At 40.4% G+C, this 20,022-nt stretch overlaps 1 protein-coding gene across 4 annotated transcripts in view; it reads right to left on the bottom strand.

Annotated features, from left to right (window-relative positions):
- Positions 1 to 20,022, bottom strand: part of frem1b (Fras1 related extracellular matrix 1b) — a 214,248-nt gene that overhangs the window by 111,948 nt on the left and 82,278 nt on the right. For all 4 annotated transcript variants that reach the window (XM_073063069.1, XM_073063070.1, XM_073063071.1 and 1 more), the window contains 3 exons: positions 6,899 to 7,066; positions 5,979 to 6,187; positions 2,048 to 2,141 (listed from right to left, as the gene is read on the bottom strand). In XM_073063069.1, coding sequence (XP_072919170.1) covers positions 2,048 to 2,141; positions 5,979 to 6,187; positions 6,899 to 7,066 — 471 coding nt within the window. The remainder of the gene's footprint in view (positions 1 to 2,047; positions 2,142 to 5,978; positions 6,188 to 6,898; positions 7,067 to 20,022) is intronic.

Raw genomic sequence — 20,022 nt, 5'->3', positions numbered from 1 at the left:
TTATCTATAGCAGTGTGACTGAAACTCCAAGTACGGCCTCACAAATGTCATATACAAGTACAACACAACTTTCTAACTCCCATACTCATGCTCACACTGATGAGGCAAGCATGCAAAATGCTTTCCTCACCATTCCATCTACCTGAGATGCCGCTGTCAGCAAACTATGCCCTTGTACTTATAGATCAGAATGTGAATCTGATTTATTATCTGCAGGTGCTTCAAGAATTGTGAGGAACAGGCAGAAAAATGGAGTCAAAGATCAAATCAGCTAATCAAATGCAGATGGTACCAAAGATCAAATCTTGGTAAAGATCAGAATCAGAAGATGTTTTTTACCACTGTTTCATATAACATGAGATTTGTTGTGTTGTGACAGCAGTACAGTGTAAAGATAACAGTCCATAGCTTACAAAAATAAACAATAGAGCAAAAACAGGAATAGGAAGGTTGCGTTCATAGGTTGACAGTGTTCAGAAATCTGTTGGCAGAGGAGATGTAGTTGTTCCTAAACCTTTGGTTGTGGGTCTTCAAGCTCCTGTACCTCCTCTCAGATGAACGTAATGAGAAGAGAGCAGTGAGATTGCATCTATTGCTATGGTAGACAAACTGCAGCAGATGCAGTTACTAACTCAGGCAGGAGTTAATTCTAGCCGCAACCAACCTCTTAAAACAGTTTACTAGAGTGGGTCTGTCTGTTACATAACACTCCCTAGGACTCTGCCATTCATTACAACTGCTACATTAGTTTGATCTCCCAAAATGCAATATCTTACATTTATCTGGATTAAAAGCAATTTGACAATCTCAGCCCACATACCCTCTGTAATTTTTCATAACTTTCTAAGTTTTTTTACAACACTAATGGTTTTAGTATCGTCTGCAAACATACTAACTATGCCACGTACATTTAGATCCTCATCATTTATATAAATTACAAGCAACAAAGGTCCCACCACCGACTCCTGTAGCACAGCACTGACATGGGATCCAATCCAAGAAAAAACTCTTGACTATCACCCTCTGCTTCGTAGCACTGAGCCAATTATGAATCCTGTCAGTTAGTTCACTCGAATAGCATGTGATCTAACCTTTCAGTCTCGATGGCCATGAAGGACATGGTCAATTTAATTCTGATTTTTCCATTAAAAAAGGTTAGTATTCTTTCATCATGTCACTACAAATGAATGGCCTTTCATCATCTGCATTTGGTTCTATAAATTGTTTTGGGTTTTGTATTATCAAAAAAACTTTGCTGGACTGCTAAAATAAGTGAGAGATAATATCTATTAGGAAAGACTGAACAGCTTAGGCTTCATGTTCCAGAGAAAAAAAGACTGGGAAGTCTTCCACTATATCCAAGGCTTTAATGATGTTGAGGAAAGCATTTAGTGGGATTTTGTGGATGAACTCATTAATGGGGGCTACAAACAAAGGCCAATCATTACTATCTCCGGGGGATTACTTTACCTTGTTTGGTTAGAAGTTGAAACTCACTTCTACAGGAAGAAGCTGATTAGATTAGACTAGATTTAGATTTATTAACAAGAGTTACATTGAAACATACAGACAAATGTGTTATTTGCATTATCAACCAACAGAAAGCGAGGATGTGCTAGGGGCAGCCCACAAGTGTTGCCACCCATTTTGGCACCAACATAGCATGCCCACCGTGTTCAGCAGAACGCGACACAGTCAGTAAATAATATAAATGCATGTAAGATGGAACAGATGAGAGAGAAGGAAATGGAATGGAATGTTGATAATTTTGACGAGAATCTGAAAAAAGATTAATATCAAAAACCTGCACAAACTTATAGGCTGAAGTAGTTTATTTATGTGTTGTAAATACTTTGTAATTAAAACACATGCTGCTAAATCTTTCACTAAAATATTTTGAACACTGTAATGTCTAGTCGTAAAAAAAATTAAACTATGTATCTGACAACAGGTTTGAGGGAATCAAATGCCAGTTCAGTGTTATGCATCTGATTTAATGGATTTATGTCATGTCACAATTTATAACAGCACTTTTCTTTGTCCTTACCTTTACTTCCAACACCCCATCTGCAGTGTTAAATCCATCTGTGGCTGTAAATATGACTAAATCATTTAGTGTCTCTGAATCATCATGCTCATATCTGTGAATGGAGAAGAAACCATGCCACAGATCAAACCACAATACAACAGTTCAAATGCCTTGTTCATTAAACTAGGCTGTAACACAACTGTAATCAGAGGGAAATAATCAGAAAACAGTGTGTACCACTTTAACAGGCCAAACACTGAAAACATTAATCTGAAAGTTTGCATTAAGTGATTATGTTGGATTGATACAGCATTATGCTAGTACAAATAATCCAGAGGCCTGCAGTAATAAACCAGAGACTCCAAATTCAACCTTAACAATTGTGAAGGTAAAAGAAAAACCTGCTATTGGTAATGATGACTGCAATTCATGGTATGTATCACTTCATACTTCCCTGTATTAAATCTCATCTGCCTTGTCTACTCACTCAGTTCACATAACCCCACTCAGTGGCCACTTTACTATATACACATGCTCAATAATGCAACTACCTATCAGCTGATCTTATGGCAGCAATTCAAATGCATGAAAGCATCCAGACATGATCAAGTGGTTCAGTGTTGTTCAGAATGCGGAAGAAAAGTGAGCTAAGTGATGTTCATGAAATGATTGTTGGTGCCAGACAGGGTGGTTTGAGAAACCATTCCATTCTCGGAAACTGCTGATCTCCTAGGATCTTCACACACAACAGTCTCTAAAGTTTACAGAGAATGGTGTAAAAGAAAAAAAGATCAGTGAGTATCAATCCTGTGGGCAAAAATGCCTTATGAGTGAGAGAAGTCAGAGGAGAATGGCCGAACTGTTCCAAGTGGAAGGGAAGGTGACGACAGTGGTGTGCAAAAGAGCCGAATGCACAAAAGCTCGGAAGTTGAAGTGGATGTGATACAGCAACAGTAGACCACCCAGTGGCCACTTTGTTAGGTATGTCTCTTCAGAACCTTATACCACAATCTTCCTCATTATTGACTGCATTTCCTCAGGTTTGTAAATGTTTGGAAAATTCGGAATATTTACTCCGTATACTCCTACCTAAGTCAATGATTTATTTTTTAAAAAGCATAGTAGCTCTGACACCGAATAGGATCAGTATTCTCCATCGTTTTCCATTAACATTCCCTCTAATTTTTATTTTACAGCTGTGCACACCAACCATTGCTCTGAGGAGTACATTTTTATATGGCCTGAAAACTGCAATATTTTAAGTGCTTTTTTTTTGTAATATGCACGTCAAACAAGCACAAACCACAATTCACAACACAAGTAAATGATGTCAGGCAATCAAAACAACTGACAGGCACAATCTCAGGTAACATTTTTTGACTAGATAGTGTCAGCATTCAGCGGGCCAGGAGTTTATTAATAATAACCAACTAAATTTCATTCTGTATTCATTGTTACAATTTTTTTAAGTGTTGTAACTTGAAACACTGACAGTGTAAATACATTGAACATCTAAAATATTTTAAAGTAAAGGTTATTATTAAGAAAAGTTGCAGATTATATTCATTAACAATTAATTTTAGGATATTTCACAATTATGTTAACATAGACTTAAAATTATATAGGGATGATTTTAAAATTGTATTAACATAATTTCAAAATATTAATATTGTACGAAAGAAAATTACAGCTGCACGCCAACAGCAGCTATGTGCATGGAAGCATTTCCGTTACTACGTGGCCGTGCACCTGCATAGCTTTGGGGGAATAGTGTATCTTCATTATGAAAAATATTTACCACAACTCATAAACAGATAGAGTTAAAGCAGATGCTGGAAACCTAGAGTAGCACACACAAGTTTATTGGTGGAATCCAGCAGGTCAGGCAGCATCAATGGAAGGGAATAAGTAGTCGATTTTTCAAACTGAGTCCCTTCATCGGGACTGGAAAGGAGGGGGGAAGATGCCAGAATAAGGAGGTGGTCGGAGGAAAAGAAAAATAAGCTAAAAGGTGATAGCTGAAGCCAAGTGGGTGGGGAAAGGGGAATGAAACAAAAAACTGGAGGTTGAAAAAGCAAAGGGTTGAAGAAGAAGGAATCTGATGAGAAGAGAATTGACCATGGGAGAAGGGGAAGGAGGAGGGGCATCAGGGTGAGGTGATAGGCAGGCGAGGGGAAGAGGTAAGAGACCAGAGTGGTAAATTGAAAAATAGGGAAGGGGGGAGGGGAAAAAAGTTATCAGAAATTGGAGATTAGTCATGCCATCAGATTGGAGACAAGCTAGATGAAATATGAGGTGCTTCTCCTCCGGCCAGAGAGTGATCTCATCGGAGCAGCAGAGGAGGCTATGGATCAACATGTCAGAATGGGAATGGGGAATGGAATTAAAATGAATGGCCACCAGGAAATTCTGCTTTTTGAAATGGAGTGGAGGTGCTTGACAAACCGGTCCCCTAATCTACATCTGGTCTCACCAAAACAGAGTAGGCTGCATCGGGAGCCCCGGATACAGTAGGTGAGCCCAAAAAATGGGCAGGTGAGGTTTTGCTTCACTTGGAAGGACTGTTTGGGGCCATGAATGGAGGCACCGAATACAGGACACGACCCTCAACAGATTCACAGGTGAAGTGTTGCCTCACCAGGGAGGACTGTTTGAGACCCTAAATGGAGGACACTACCACAACTCTTCATTTCCATTCTTTAAGCCAGTTTTTTTTATTCATACCACTTCTTGGGCCTTTATTTTGCACGCCAACGTTTTGAGTAAGACTTCACATCTTTTGAAATTCCTTTATACATCACTCCTGTTGCACTAGCATCATTAGCTTTCTCTGTCTATTCAAAGGATTTAATCAGGTTACTCAAACACAATTTGCCCTAAGAAACAAGTGCCTCCTCCCCTTTACCGATTTCTCCAAGCACTAATTCTTTGATTAATAGTGTCTAAAAGCATTCACACAACAGAGATGAAACTGACTGGCCTAAGGGCCAACATGTCCTTGTATCTCATTTGAACAAAGGTTTCCATGCCATTCCTCTATATTGGAAGGCAATGGAAAGCCCTTCTGCTCTCTTCCCTATCAGCTTCCACAGCCCAGAAAGCAGCACATCCGGACTTGAGACACGAGACTGCAGATACTGGAGCAACAAACCAACTGCTAGAGGAACTCAACAGGTCAAGCAGCTTCAGGGGAGGAAAGGAATTGTCAGTGTTTCAGGTTGAAGCTCTGTATCAGAAGTGAGAGTGGGGATGAGAGATGGACAGAATAAGGAGGAAAACGGAAGCCTGAGATGAAAAATGTGTTCAAATAGCCAGTAAGCAGTGGAAACCACAAAGGGTGAGCAGCAGCGGCGGTGGGCTCGCATTGCAGAGAGGAGGAAAACTTTTTAAAAGTTGATAAACCCGGGACAGACTTTGCAGTGACGTAGTACAATGCAGACACAAGAGACTGTATTATTTTCCTAGTTTTATTTAGCCTTTCTCATACTTGTTCCTATACTTTATTAAAGTAATGAATGTGCCAAAGTGCTTTACAGGAGAGCATGCAGACAAAATTTGATCCTGAGCCAGGTAAGAAGATATTAGAGCATTTAATTAAAAGCTAGGTCAAAAGGCTGGGTTATAAGTTGGATCTTAAAGTAAGAAGAGGCCACACAGGATTTAAAAACAAAGATGAGAGTTTTAAATTTGAAGAGCTGCTTAATTCATCAGTCAGAACAGAGGAGACAGACAGATGGATTGTGTTTCACTCTCCAAGGACTCTGTTTGGATTGCTGAGGATTTCCAGATTTTTCCTGTGCAAATTTCAGGTTTCCAGCATCCACAGTACTTTACATTTGCATTGAAAGATTTTGGCTTGGCCCTAATTTTGAAATGTATTTAACATTCTGGAAGCAGTTAAAGACCAACATCTAATGTTACAAGGACAACAAATAGGTACGTTGCTCACCTGACTTGAAAGGATTTGAGGTCATCTAATGTAAACATGTCACCGACTAACATGATATTTCCATGCAACCTGATCTCTCCGTGCTGTGGTTTTTGCTGTAATTGGATTCGGAGATCCTCATCAATTGTATCATTGTCCGTCACCATCAGATTGTCTCCAGTGATCAAGCAGACTGAACCTTCCTCTGCTTTTATTTCATTGGTGAAAATCTATCAAATAACCAACAAAGGTACCTTTGTGTTTTTTTTAAATGTAAGAGCCCAAGTCCAAATTCAGAAAACATGAGAGCAGCTTATTGAACAAACGCAAAAGAGGGAAGATAGAAAAAGAAACAAGGTATGTGACATATATATACTTCACCTTGCCACATACATACATACATACACACATATATAAAACATCTGAAAGATATTCTAGTATGGTCACAACTGGATGCTAAACAGATATAATGACATATATGTTACATTTCACATACCAAATGTCCAAAGGTAATTTGGAGGATTTGATTAGAGAGGAAATTCAGAACAGGAAAAGTTAGGTTTTTATTCTGAGTGGGGTCCAATTGAATGAGGACGAGAGTACAATATTGACTTGTTAAAGAATAAGATAAGATGATTAGATTTCTGAGAATTTGATTAAGGTAAAACTCTGGTGAACTTTGAAGAAAAACTTAGAGAAATCAAAATGACTTATTGTATAGCAAAAGTTGAGAAACTAGTTGCTACATTTAAGGAAGACAGTGGGTGATGAATTGGATATTGTGCTTTAAGATCCTTGCAGGGTGTATTCAAAAAGGATATTGTGTCAGGATGAAGTTTCTAGGATGGAATGAATATGAAACTAATGTGCAAAGGTCTCAATTAAAATAGTGGAAGAACAAAATAGGAAACATGAGAGACATAATTTGGAGCCCTATATACCTCAGGTGATTGGTTGTCCACAGGCATAATGGTTATGTTGAATACAAGTCCAGTCAATGAACCTCCCTGTTGGTCGTTGACAGAAAATACAAACTGTACTAATAGAGGATGAGGTCCAATATCCACTTGAGGAGGCATGTATGCTACTTTCATGTGGTTTACAGCATGCTGCAATACAAAGTGAACAAGTTGAAACAAACACAGAAAAAGCATCATAGGAAGGGAAATTATTACCATTCAAGAATTCTTCATTCACTGCATACCATATTTATAGGTCAAAGAGAATAACATACGTGAATGGTTTAGGTAATTTATCCATTCTTCAGTTCCTTTATAATTTTGTAAACCACCGCAGCAATGGTCATTTTGCAAATCTGTATGGGTATGGAAGCTCTAAGATAGATGAAAAATCTATTTGCTTAGCACAGGGTTTTAATGCACTACACAAAGGAAATTGATCTAAACACTAAGTAAACACTGCACAGTTTCCAAAGCATATCTCACAGGTAAAGTTTGAGTGCATCTTAGAAGAGACCATGGATGTCAAGTAAACCCTGACATGGTGACACAGTAGCATCACGGTTAGTGTAATGCTTTCAGTGCCAGCTATAGGATCAGGATTCAATTCCTGCATCTGTCTGTATGGAATTTGTACGTTCTCCCCATGACCACATGGGTTTTCTCCAGGGGCTCTAGCTTCCTTCCACATTCTAAAGACATAACACTTAGGGTTAGTAAATTGTGAGTATGCTATGTTGCTGTCAGAAACATGGTGACCTTTGCAAGCTGCCCCGGTGCGTTTAGACTGGGCCGGTTATTGATGCAAAAACAACACATTTCACTGTATGTTTCGATGTTGTTGTTCCTCTCCACACTTCATAGTGCAGTGAGTGGCAACCTTACCGTTTCTTTATCATTTGTCTGTTTCTTGTGAGGCTAAGTTACTAGCTCATCGCTCCAGCCAGCAAGGGTGGAAAGCGTGCAAGGAGCCAGCCAGATTCGAACCTAGGACCACTCGCCTTGAAGTCAAGTCACTACACCTACTACCGGTTTATGTTTCAATGTGCATGTGATAAAAAAGCTATTCTTTTAGAAACAAAAGATCTTAAGTACAAAATCCAAAAGGTGAACTGATGCCTCATCTTTCTGTATTCTCCTGCATCCAGGCTGATGTACAGCTGTTTGCCTTCAGACCAAATGTAGAGGTCAAGAGGCGGAAGCCATGATACTGAAATACCCAGGGGCTCCATAATTTTGCCTTGGCTTGCTTTCTGCAGTTGTCATATGTGACAAGATTGAAATCTGTTCAATTTAATTATAACTAACTGCTCAAATAATTTTTAAAAGAGTTAAAATAATTTATTTAATGTGAATATCATTCCATGTGGTGAAAAGGAAAAGGATATTACTTGCAAAATGTGCAAATCTGTTTAGTTGAAATTGTGAGACTCTGTGTGCAAGACATTCTTTTATAGTATCATGCAATGAATCTGCTAGTGACTTGTGAGGACTCATATTCAATCTTCAGCATGCGATTGATTGCTCGTGCCTGCCAGAATGCCGTGGAGGTGGGGGGTGGGGGTTGTGCAGTACATACTGTACTCATTCACTAAAAAATGACTAATGCATGAACAGTACAGCATATCTGTATTTCATTTGCCATATCACTTTGTCATGAGTACTACATATGCAGATGTGTTGTCCAGCATTAAAATAACACCAGAAATAAAAGTTCCCTTTGAAACGCCCACTGAGTTATGTCAAGAACAGAAAATATAGGCAGACTCTGATGATGTGAGGGAACACTGGGTTTCATCTTAAACTGGTTGGCTCCTGGCTAGGAAGATGCAGGCACAGTCCACTTGCTTCAATGGGTACTTGGAGTTTAGAATCTTTGTTCTAAAAGCAGAGGAAATCCATTGCATCAGGCAAGCAATTGAAAACAAGGAAGATGCCAGCTCTTTGATTTCAAGCTGGATAGTTAGGACCATGGATGATCTGCAGATAGTTGATAACACCCTAAAAGACTGCTATTTCGGACATGTTGAAGATCAACTTATCAAATTCCATTTTTAAAACTACTATTTCCAGGAGCTGGGCCTCACTAGAAATGTGAGCTATCGTTAATCATCCTTAACTGCCCTTGAGGAAGTGGTAGTGAGTTGCTTACAACAGAGTCTATTTAAGAGTCAACCACATGGTCCACCCCCCATGAGTTGGGCTGGAGTCAAACCAGTCAAAGTGCTGGCTGCAGACAATGGTGAAGCAGGTAGTTTTTTTTTATATACAACAATGGGTTACCATTATTAACACTAGTTATTTTAATAGCTCAAATAGACACTCTAGCAATTTAGGAAGAAAATAGTTAAAATGATTGTAGGATGGCGTCAGCAGGAATTTGAAGAACTTATGGAAGTGCATACTCATATGGATAAGAATTAGAATTGAGGCTGTATGAAGGTAATATAGCAATGTTTAGGGGGTATATGAAGAAAGGTACTGAAAGGTAGTTCACGAGAAGACCAGCTTCAGTGCCTATCACACACAATATGACCCAGATCTCTTTAAAGTTGTACCAGTGGCAAGATGTAACCTTTGAAAGGTTCGCATTTGAACCAAAAAGGCCAATTCCACACCAATATCTGCCATACCATCTATCCAAATAAGAACCATCAGCACCATAATTCCATTGTGGATATCTTCTCCATCATTCCTTTGCAAAGTAGAGAATAGGTAGCAATTAAAATATTGCATTGTTGCAGTTGATAAATCATGGGTGAAGTTGCACATGGAGCACTGTGTAAAACGTTGGTCACCCTTATAGGAAAGATGTGGTTAAACACGAAAGAGTGCAGAAATGATTTATGAGGATGATGCCAGGCATAGAAAGCCTGAGTTATAATGAGGGATTAGCCTTAGATTCCTTAGAACATAGGGGAATGGGGGATGTTTAAAATTATGAGAGGTATAAATAAGGTGGATAATAACAGTCATTTCCCCAGGGCTGGGGAGCCCAAAACTAGTGGGCATAGATTTGGATGAGAGGAGAAAGATTTAAAAGGGACTGAAGAAGCAACTTTTTCACACAGAGGGTGGTAAGCATACTTGTTGAGTGGAAGGGTCTGTACCCATACTGTGGTACTCTATGACTCTGAAAATATAGGAAACTGGAAGAAAAGAACATTGAAGAAAAGAGCATCCTGGTAAATCTCCTCTGTACCCTTTCCAATGCTTCCACATCCTTCCTATAGTGAGGCAACCAGAACTGGACACAGTACTCCAAGTGTGGCCTAATCAGAGTTTTATAGAGCTGCATCATTACCCCGCGACTCTTAAACTCTATCCCTTGACTTATGAAAGCTAACACTCCATAAGCTTTCTTAACTATCCTATCTACCTGAGGTAACTTTCAGAGATCTGTGGACATGTACCCCCAGATCCCTCTGCTCCCCACACTTCCAAATATCCTGCCATTTACTTTGTACTCTGCCTTGTCCTTCCTAAGTGTACCACCTCCCACTTCTCTAGGTTGAACTCCATCTGCCACTTCTCAGCCCACTTCTGCATCCTATCAATGTCTCTCTGCAATCTTCGACAATCCTCAACACTATCCACAACAACACCAACTTTTGTGTCATCTGCAAACTTGCCAACCCACCCTTCTACCCCCACATCCAGGTCGTTAATAAAAATCATGAAATGTTGAGGTCCCAGAACTGATCCTTGTGGGACACCACTTTCTGCAGCCAAGCCAATTCTGAATCCACCTGGCCAAACTTCCCTGGATCCCATGCCTTCTGACTTTCTGAATAAGCCTATTGTGTGGTACCTTGTCAAATGCCTTACTAAAATCTATGTAGATCACATGCACTGCACTACCCTTATCCATATGCCTGGTCACCTCCTCAAAGAACTCTATCAGGCTTGTTAGACACGATCTGCCCTTCATAAAACCATGCTGACTGTCCCTGATCAGACTATGATTCTTTAAATGCCCATAGATTCTATCTCTAAGAATGTTTTCCAACAGCTTGCCCACAATAGACATAAGGCTCACTGGTCTATAATTACCTGGACTATCCTTACTACCTTTTTTGAACAAGGGGACAACATTTGCCTCTCTCCAATCCTCTGGTACCATCCCTGTGGACAACGAGGACATGAAGATCCTAGCCAGAGGCTCAGCAATCTCTTCCCTTGCCTCGTGGAGCAGCCTGGGGAGTATTCCATCAGGCCCCGGCAACTTATCCGTCCTAGTGTATTTTGACAACTCCAACACCTCTTCTCCCTTAACATCAACATGCTCCAGAACATCAACCTCACTCATATTGTCCTCACCATCATCAAGTTCCCTCTCATTGGTGAATACCGAAGAGAAGTATTCATTGAGGAACTCGCTCACTTCCACAGCCTCCAGGCACATCTTCCCACCTTTATCTCTAATGGGTCCTAACTTCACTCCTGTCAACCTTTTGTTCTTCACATAATTGAAGAATGCCTTGGGGTTTTCCTTTACCCTACTCGCCAAGGCCTTCTCATGCCCCCTTCTTGCTCTCCTCAGCCCCTTCTTAAACTCCTTTCTTGCTACCCTATATTCCTCAATGGACTCATCTGATCCTTGCTTCCTAAACCTCACGTATGCTGCCTTCTTCCACCTGACTAGATTTTCCAACTCACTTGTCACCCTACCATTCTTTATCTTCTTCACCAGGACAAATTTATCCCTAACATCCTGCAAGATATCCCTAAACATCGACCACATGACCATGGTACATTTCCCTGCAAAAACATCATCCCGATTCACACCTGCAAGTTCTAGCCTTATAGCATCACAATTTGCCCTTCCCCAATTAAAAACTTTCCTGTCCTCTCTGATTCTATCCTTTTCCATGATAATGCTGAAGGCCAGGGAGCGGTGGTCACTGTCCTCCAGATGCTCACCCACTGAGAGATCTGTGACCTGACCCGGTTTGTTACCTAATACTAGATCTAGTCTGGCATTCCCCCTAGTCGGCCTATCAACATACTGTGACAGGAACCCGTCCTGGACACACTTAACAAACCCAACCATTGAATCCCCCATCATGGTAGCTCGTCTCTTCTTCCCCCCTTCCCTTCTGAAGTTCACAGGAGATCTATATGATCTTCTCAGTTGTCAATTGCAGATGAAAAGCCATGAACAATGGAAATCTGATACGTTTCCCCTCACTGACCTCACCGAAGCATTGGGTTGGGTGAGCTGGGTACATATCCCTCCGACTGCTGAAGGGAAGTGTCTACGTGGTGAGGCTGCCTACTGAGATCTGCTCTTCTCATGAGAAATGAGTAATCATTAGGTACAACTGATAAATTCCAGGCTTTCCAAAGTGCACAGCAAGTCAAACATCTGCATTCTGATATTAACACACGTTAGGCATGTTCTTCTCACAGCTGTCATGATGTACATCAGAACACTTGAAAAGCTATTCACTCTTTCATAACCGAGTGCCAGGTCACCACAGTGGAGATGCCCCATATCAAAGATGCCAGGCCAGCATCACCTGTGATAGGCATACTCTCCAGTGTTTGCATTGACCAACAGCATCAGGAAAACAAATGTTGCACTGGAAGGCAAATAGCAGCTTAGGTTGCTGCTATGCTACCAAGAGTTAGTATTGAGAATGTGTTACTGGAAGTTGTTGACAGCTTCACAGATCAAGGCTCCACAATCCCCAGGAATCTGTCACTTGATGCTGAAATCAACACACACATTACAAAAGCTGCAACTTGTCTCCCCAAGCTCAGCAAGAGTGTAGACCAACTGCAAACTGGTGGAAAACACCAGACTGTGAGTGCACTCCTTCATCCTTAATACACTCCTTTGCAATATAACCATATAACAATTACAGCACAGAAACAGGCCATCTTGGCCCTTCTAGTCCATGCTGAATGCTTACTCTCACCTAGTCCCACTGACCTGCACTCAGCCCATAACCCTCCATTCCTTTCCTGAGCATATACCTATCCAATTTTACTTTAAATGACAATATTGAACCTGCCTCTACCACTTCTACTGGAAGCTCGTTCCACACAGCTACCACTCTCTGAGTAAAGAAGTTCCCCCTCATGTTACCCCTAAACTTTTACCCTCTAACTCTCAACTCATGTCCTCTTGTTTGAATCTCCCCTACTCTCAATGGAAAAAGCCTTTCCACGTCAACGCTATCTATCCCCCTCATAATTTTAAATACCTCTGTCAAGTCCTCCCTCAACCTTCTATGCTCCAAAGAATAAAGACCTAACTTGTTCAACCTAACTCTTACAACAGTTATAGATGACAAATAACCAAAAGGCACACAAGTGCTGAAGAAGAGTCTCGGCCCGAAACATCGACTGTTCACTCTTTTCCATAGATGCTGCCTGACCTGCTGAGTTCCTCCAGATGTGTGTGTGTGTGTGTGTGTGTGTGTGTGTGTGTGTGTGTGTGTGTGTGTGTGTGTGTGTGTGTGTGTGTGTGTGTGTGTGAGTGAGAGAGTGTGTGCGTGTGCGTGTGCGTGTGCGTGTTGCTTTGGATTTCCAGCATCTGCAGATTTTCTTGCATTTATAAGGAGGCTTAATATTCTCCACCTTCACTGCCTCAGATACAAATTATGTATCTTATGGATATTAGAGCATGCCAATTCTGTTAGCAAGCTTTTGTTGTTAAGTCAATGACAGAGACAACTCTGATATAAGAGCCTTTGGGAAGGACCAATGGAGGGCTCAGAGAGGAAGGTGTAACAAAGTTTATCTGACCGAACGAAGACTCAGAGAAAATAGAGACCAGCATCTGCAGATTTTCTCGTTTGTGACCAGTAAAGTTTGCACCTTCTCAAGCCCTGGCTTCATCTGCAGCAAATGCAGTAGAGACTGTCATGTTCTGACCACATGAGATAATGTTCAATAAGTAATTGACCCGCAAACTACAAGAAACTACCCTCTGAGACAGAAGGCTGCTTACGGGCGCAAAGTCTGTTAGGCATGCAGAGTGAAACCGAATAATGCAAATTCTTACATCACTGGGATAAAACAGTGCAAGTCACTCACATGTCATCCACTAACTGGAGATGTCAGGTGTGACTGCGCATGAGCTAAAGGTGACTGTTTCTTTAGCTAGAGGGTCTAAAGCATTGATCTTGTCAAGTAGATCATCTAAAATTTTTACTTGCTATTTACTTCCACCTTCCATCTGTCCCCATTGACAGACTGCCCAGCTGGATACCAATGGAACCAGGCTAAAAATGTATTTCCCAACTTGCCCTTGTTTGAACATCACAAATGTGTTCCCTCAATGCCTTGGCTCCTACGTCCAGAACCACTCTGTCCCTGATACCAATTCTGACTTTGGGTCTGATCCACCCAATCCTCTTCCAGTCCTTTCTCTGCAGCCTAGAGTATGAACTATTCCGAAAATCAAAAATCCAAAAATGCTGGAAATCAAAAATAAAAACAGGAAATACTGAAAATATTCAGTAAGTCATGCAACATCTGTGGAAAGGGAAAGAGGACTGTTCTTCCTTTGCTCTTTTTATCTCTCTGTCACTGCGTGTTTGACCGTCTTGTTGTGTGTAGTGTTTCATTGATTCTATTGTGTTTCTTTGTATGTACTGTGAATGCCCACCAAAAAATCTCAGGGTTGTATATGGTGACATGCATGTACTTTAATAATAAATTTACTTTGAACTTTGCTTTCATTAGTCCATCAGCTCAAATAGTTCATCAACAAGTTATCCCCATGACTGAGAACAAGCAAGTAAAGTCCAAAGAAGAAAGTCAAAAGGCTACATATACTATACCAGATCCCAAATTCATGGATATCAGAAAATTTTTAAAAATGGTCTGAATACTTTATGATGGTAATGGGCTATTGGACTTGCTCCCTGGTCCAGCACTCTGGTCATCACAAAGGCAGCTAAGCTTTTTGTTCTTCACCTGCAATATTTTACTGCATCTCATGTTACTTGTGACACTGGGTCCCAGTTACTGGCATCGACTGAACTCTAATCAGTACTCAACAATGATGTTAATCATCTCTTCATGAATCTTCTAATAATGCTACAATCAATATTGTCTAAACCACATAATAAGGGTCACACAAAGGGAGTCTGGTATGAGCACTCAGAAAAACTTGCATAATTTGTAGGGTTCATTAGTAATTTCTATAAGGGTTTATTAATAACCAGCATGGTTGCATTGTAATTATGTTCACAACAGCAATGAAACTTCATACACAAAATGCTGATGGAACACAGCAGGCCAGGTAGCATCTATAGGGAGAAGCGCTGTCGACATTTTGGGCCGAGACCCTTCGTCAGCAATGAAACTTTGTTGCTTTTTACTCAAATGGATGTTTTGGTAGTAGGCTCAATGGGTTTCTAGAAACATCAGGAGGTATATAAAACTCTAGTTAGGCCACGTTTGGAGTACTGTGTCCAGTTCGGGTCGCCTCAGTATAGGAAGGATGTGGAAGCATTAGAAAGGGTACAGAGGAGATTTACCAGGATGCTGCCTGGTTTAGAGAGTATGGATTATGATCAGAGATTAAGGGAGCTAGGGTTTTACTCTTTGGAAAGAAGGAGGATGAGAGGAGACATGATAGACGTGTACAAGATATTAAGAGGAATAGACAGAGTGGACAGCCAGCGTCTCTTCCCCAGGGACCTACTGCTCAGTACAAGAGGACATGGCTTTAGGGTAAGGGGAGGGAAGTTCAAGGGGGATATTAAAGGAAGTTTTTCACTCAGAGAGTGGTTGGTGCGTGGAATGCACTGCCTGAGTCAGTGGTGGAGGCAGATACACTAATGAAGTTTAAGAGACTACTAGACAGGTATATGGAGGAATTTAAGGTAGGGGGTTATATGGGAGGCAGGGTTTGAGGGTTAGCACAACATTGTGGGCCGAAGGGCCTGTACTGTGCTGTACTGTTCTATGTTCTACGTTCTATGTAAAGAAAGATTTGAGCATAAATTCAGCTGGTTGCTAAGATTTTCAATGCAAGCATTCACTGATACTTGTCCCCTGCTACCCATGAAAGTGAAGATCACACTTGTGCTAAAGTTTTTAAATCTGGATCATTACAGATAGCTAACACATACCACAGTTCACATCTTAATGTGTGAGGGGTTATTGAGAATCTTATGAGAAAATAAATCCTCAACTCTACCTGTCACATCAACTCTCTGTTACATCATCAAAACTCTCCAGATAATATGATTATACTTAATGTCCACCTCAACAGAATACTCCTGCTCTCCTTTATTGGTCAATACTTATAAACTTGTCCAGATGGTTGCTATTTTTTTCTATCATCATACTTTTTAAATATTTCCTACCCACTGACCTTCAGGATAGCAGAAAACTAAAAAAAAAAGTGGAGAAACTGAAAATCTGATCTGAGTTCTAATGATGGTTACTGACCTGGAAAATTTGCTATTTCCGTTTCTACAAAAAAAATCTGATCTGCAGATTATATGCAGAATTTTCTGTTTTTATTTGACATTAAGGATCAGCTTCATTGATTGCAAGGTTTATCCCTTTCCCTTTTCTGAACAAAGGTTTAACATTTGCAATCATTTGGCACATTTTTTTGGCATATCATCTTCTCTGATAAACACTAAACAGAATTCATAGACACCCTCACCTTGTGCTTCTCCATTTTGACATTTAATCAGTGACGCTGCTCTGACAACAGGACCTCTGGATTCTTCTTGTAAATAGCAACAGCCAATCTATCTTTATCCTGTTTCCTTATCGCATTTTATATTAACTGTACAATTTTAATACTCAGCCCAGGACTCCCTGTATTATCAAGCAACCATCTGTGTTTGCTTTTTAATCCTACTCTGACTCATCTTCTGATCTCAACTCTGACTTTAAGGGCACTATGATACTTGCCTAACTTCATGCCTTTCAACATCCACTCTGAGTTATCCTCAGTTCTGTCCTTTGGGGGGAAATAGTGGCTTTTCCAGTTTGCAGAAGCACAGGCAGGATTTGGAGTAACTCTAAGATTGAATAGCACAACACAGGTACAGACTTTAGGCCCATGATGTTGCATTGAACTAATTAAACTAATGACAGCTAATCCATTCTGCCGGCACGCGGTCCAATCCTTCCATCCTCTGCATATCTACGAGGCTCTTAAATGCCTTTGTTGTATCTGCTTCCACCACTGCACCTGCTAGTGCTTTCCAGGCACCCACTGCTCTCTGAGTAAAAATGAATCTGCCGCACAATTCTCATTTGAACTTTACCCCTCTCATCTTAAATGCATGCCCTCAGGTATTAGATTATTTCAAACCTGAGATTAAGACATCGGGCTATCTGTGCCTCTCACAATTTCATAAATTTGTATCAAGTTCAGCCTCAGCCGCACCAGAGAAAACAATACTAATTTGTCCAGCTTCTCCTTATAGCACACGTCCTCTAATCCAGAAAAATAGACCTTTACCGGACTCTCTTCGTAGCCTCCTCCTCCTTCCTACAAAGGGGCAACTAAAAATGAATGCAATACTTCAGATGAGGCCTAACCAGACTTTAACAAAAGAAGAACATTACCTCCTGACTTTCAAACTTAATGACTCAACTGATAAAGGAAAACATGCCAAATGACTTTTTTTTTAATCACCCTATTCACTTGTGCAGCCATTTTCAGGGAGCTGTGGACTAGGGCCCTTAAATGCCTTTGTACTTTAATGCTGTTAAGGGTCCTGTTAAAGTGATGAAAAATTATGGTATATTAAAAAGCATTTTCATTAGCGCTATATTGTCTACCTGCACTGCACTTTCTCTGTAACTATAATACCATATTCTGCATTCTGTTATTGCTTTTGCATGACACTACCTCAAAGTGCTATGTTTTGAAATGATCTGTATGGATGGTTTTCAAAATTAAAATTTTCACTGCATCACAAAGCATGTGACAACGATAAACTAACAGCAATAATGGCTAAAACTGCACTAGCTGTAACAGAATTTGATACACAAGGCAGTTAGATAGATAGATAGATAGATAGATAGATAGATAGATAGATAGATAGATAGATACTTTATTCATCCCCATGGGGAAATTCAACATTTTTTCCAATGTCCCATACACTTGTTGTAGCAAAAACTCATTACATACAATACTTAACTCATGTTCCTTCACACATGGCTAGATTCAATGGAAAGAATTTGTCAATATTGCATAGCTCTGAAACAGCTTGCCTTAAAGTGTAAAGCTTCTGAACTGGACCTAAAATGTAAAATTCCTGAGCTTGAGCAAGTGATCATTGAAAACTGCACATCAATACTAGTTTGGCAGAAATCGTTTCAACAGTTGATTAAACTGTGTAAGCTGCTTGAGTTAGCAAAAGCAATGTCATTCGATGCAAAAGGATAAAACATTTCACTTCAGCTGAGAATAGCAGAAAGAAAAATGATCAACCATTTTGCAAAACAGAAAACGCAGCACACCTGAACTACATGTAGCAAGTTCCAGTTTTAACGAAACTTTTGACCTGAAACATTAACGGTTCCTTCTCCCACTGTGGCAGCCTGACATTCTGCCAGTTTCCAGCAGTTTCTGTTTTTATTGCATGTAGGAAGTGATAAAGCCAATGCAGATATCAACAATAATTATGACCCTGAGTACATACAGTATCTACAATGCATTACAATCATGAGCGCACCAGAGATGGATGAAAACTAGTATTTTCAACTTGCATTACATGTGATGGATATTAACAGTCCAGGTCCTGGACACTTGCTACCTTGGTTTTTTAGGACGGCAGAAGAAACTATCTATAGTTCAAGATGATTATCCTTAAAATAGTTCACATTTCTAATCTGTAATCTTTTCTCATTCTCTTGACGTCATCAGCAGAAACAACGCTGTCCATGTTGAACCCACTAAGACTGTAATGTAATCAGGAACAACAACGTTGTTGATGATAACTTAATCAAAGTGCTCCATCCAAATGAACTGATCAATGCAGTTATGAAATGTTTCATGCAAATTAGATCATTACCAGAGGATTGGTTAAAAATGATATTAGAAGGCAGTAGGTATTACTGATATAGGCATAGTATCCAGTCCTCAGCCTCGACCTGAGATGGATCTCTCAGAAATTCCTGCTGCAGCAGATGACTTGCCCTCTGTACCACACTAGTACTGTTTTCTAGTTTCTAAAATATGCATTTGGGTTTTTGAAACACTTTCTAGAATAATAATCACCGTAAGAATTTAGTCCTCAAATAAGATGTACTCGATTTAAAATATCACCTTTAATCATATTTATTAGCCAGAAATATGTCCTCTTTGGTTGGGAAGGAGGACCACAACTCAAAATAGTGATTACTGACAGTTAAACCCCTCCAGAAAAGAGATTAGTTATGTAAACTAGTCTTTGAAATATAAGCTAACACAGTGTAATGTCACTGAATGTCCCTTGATATTCAATGGCATCACGATCACTGAATCGCCTACTATCAACATCCTGGGGCTTACTATTGATAGGAAATTGAACTGGTCTAGCCATATAAACACCGTGGCTACCAGAGCAGGTCATAGGCTAGGAATCCTGCAGTGTGAAACTCACCTCCTGACTCCCCAAAGCCTGCCCGCTATCTACAGGACTCAGGTCAGGAGTGTAATGGAATACTCTCCACTCACCTGGATGAGTGCAACTCCACCAACACTCAAGAAGCTTGACACCACCCAGTACAAGGCAGCCCACTTGATCGGTACCCCTTCCACAAGCATCGTCCCTCCACCACTGACAAACAGTTGCAGCAGTGTGTACTATCTACAAGATGCACTGCAACAACACACCAAAGCTCCTAACGCAGCACCTTCCAGACCCATGACCATTATCATCTAGAAGGACAAGAACAGCAGATACCTGGGAACACCACCACTTGGAAATCCCCCTCCAAGTCACTCACAGTCCTTACTTGGAAACATATTGCCGTCCCTTCATAGTTTTTGGGTCAAAAATCATGGCAGCACTGTGGGTGTACCTACACCTCAGGGACTGCAGTGGTTCAAGAAGGCAGCTCATCACCACCTTCTCAAGGGCAACTAGGGATGGGCAATAAATGCTGACTTAGCTACTGACGCCTAC

This window comes from Hemitrygon akajei, chromosome 12, assembly GCF_048418815.1.
Source record: "Hemitrygon akajei chromosome 12, sHemAka1.3, whole genome shotgun sequence".
Taxonomy (NCBI): domain Eukaryota; kingdom Metazoa; phylum Chordata; class Chondrichthyes; order Myliobatiformes; family Dasyatidae; genus Hemitrygon; species Hemitrygon akajei.
Note: the sequence above shows the minus strand (reverse complement) of the source record. Positions and strands in the feature narration are given on the sequence as shown.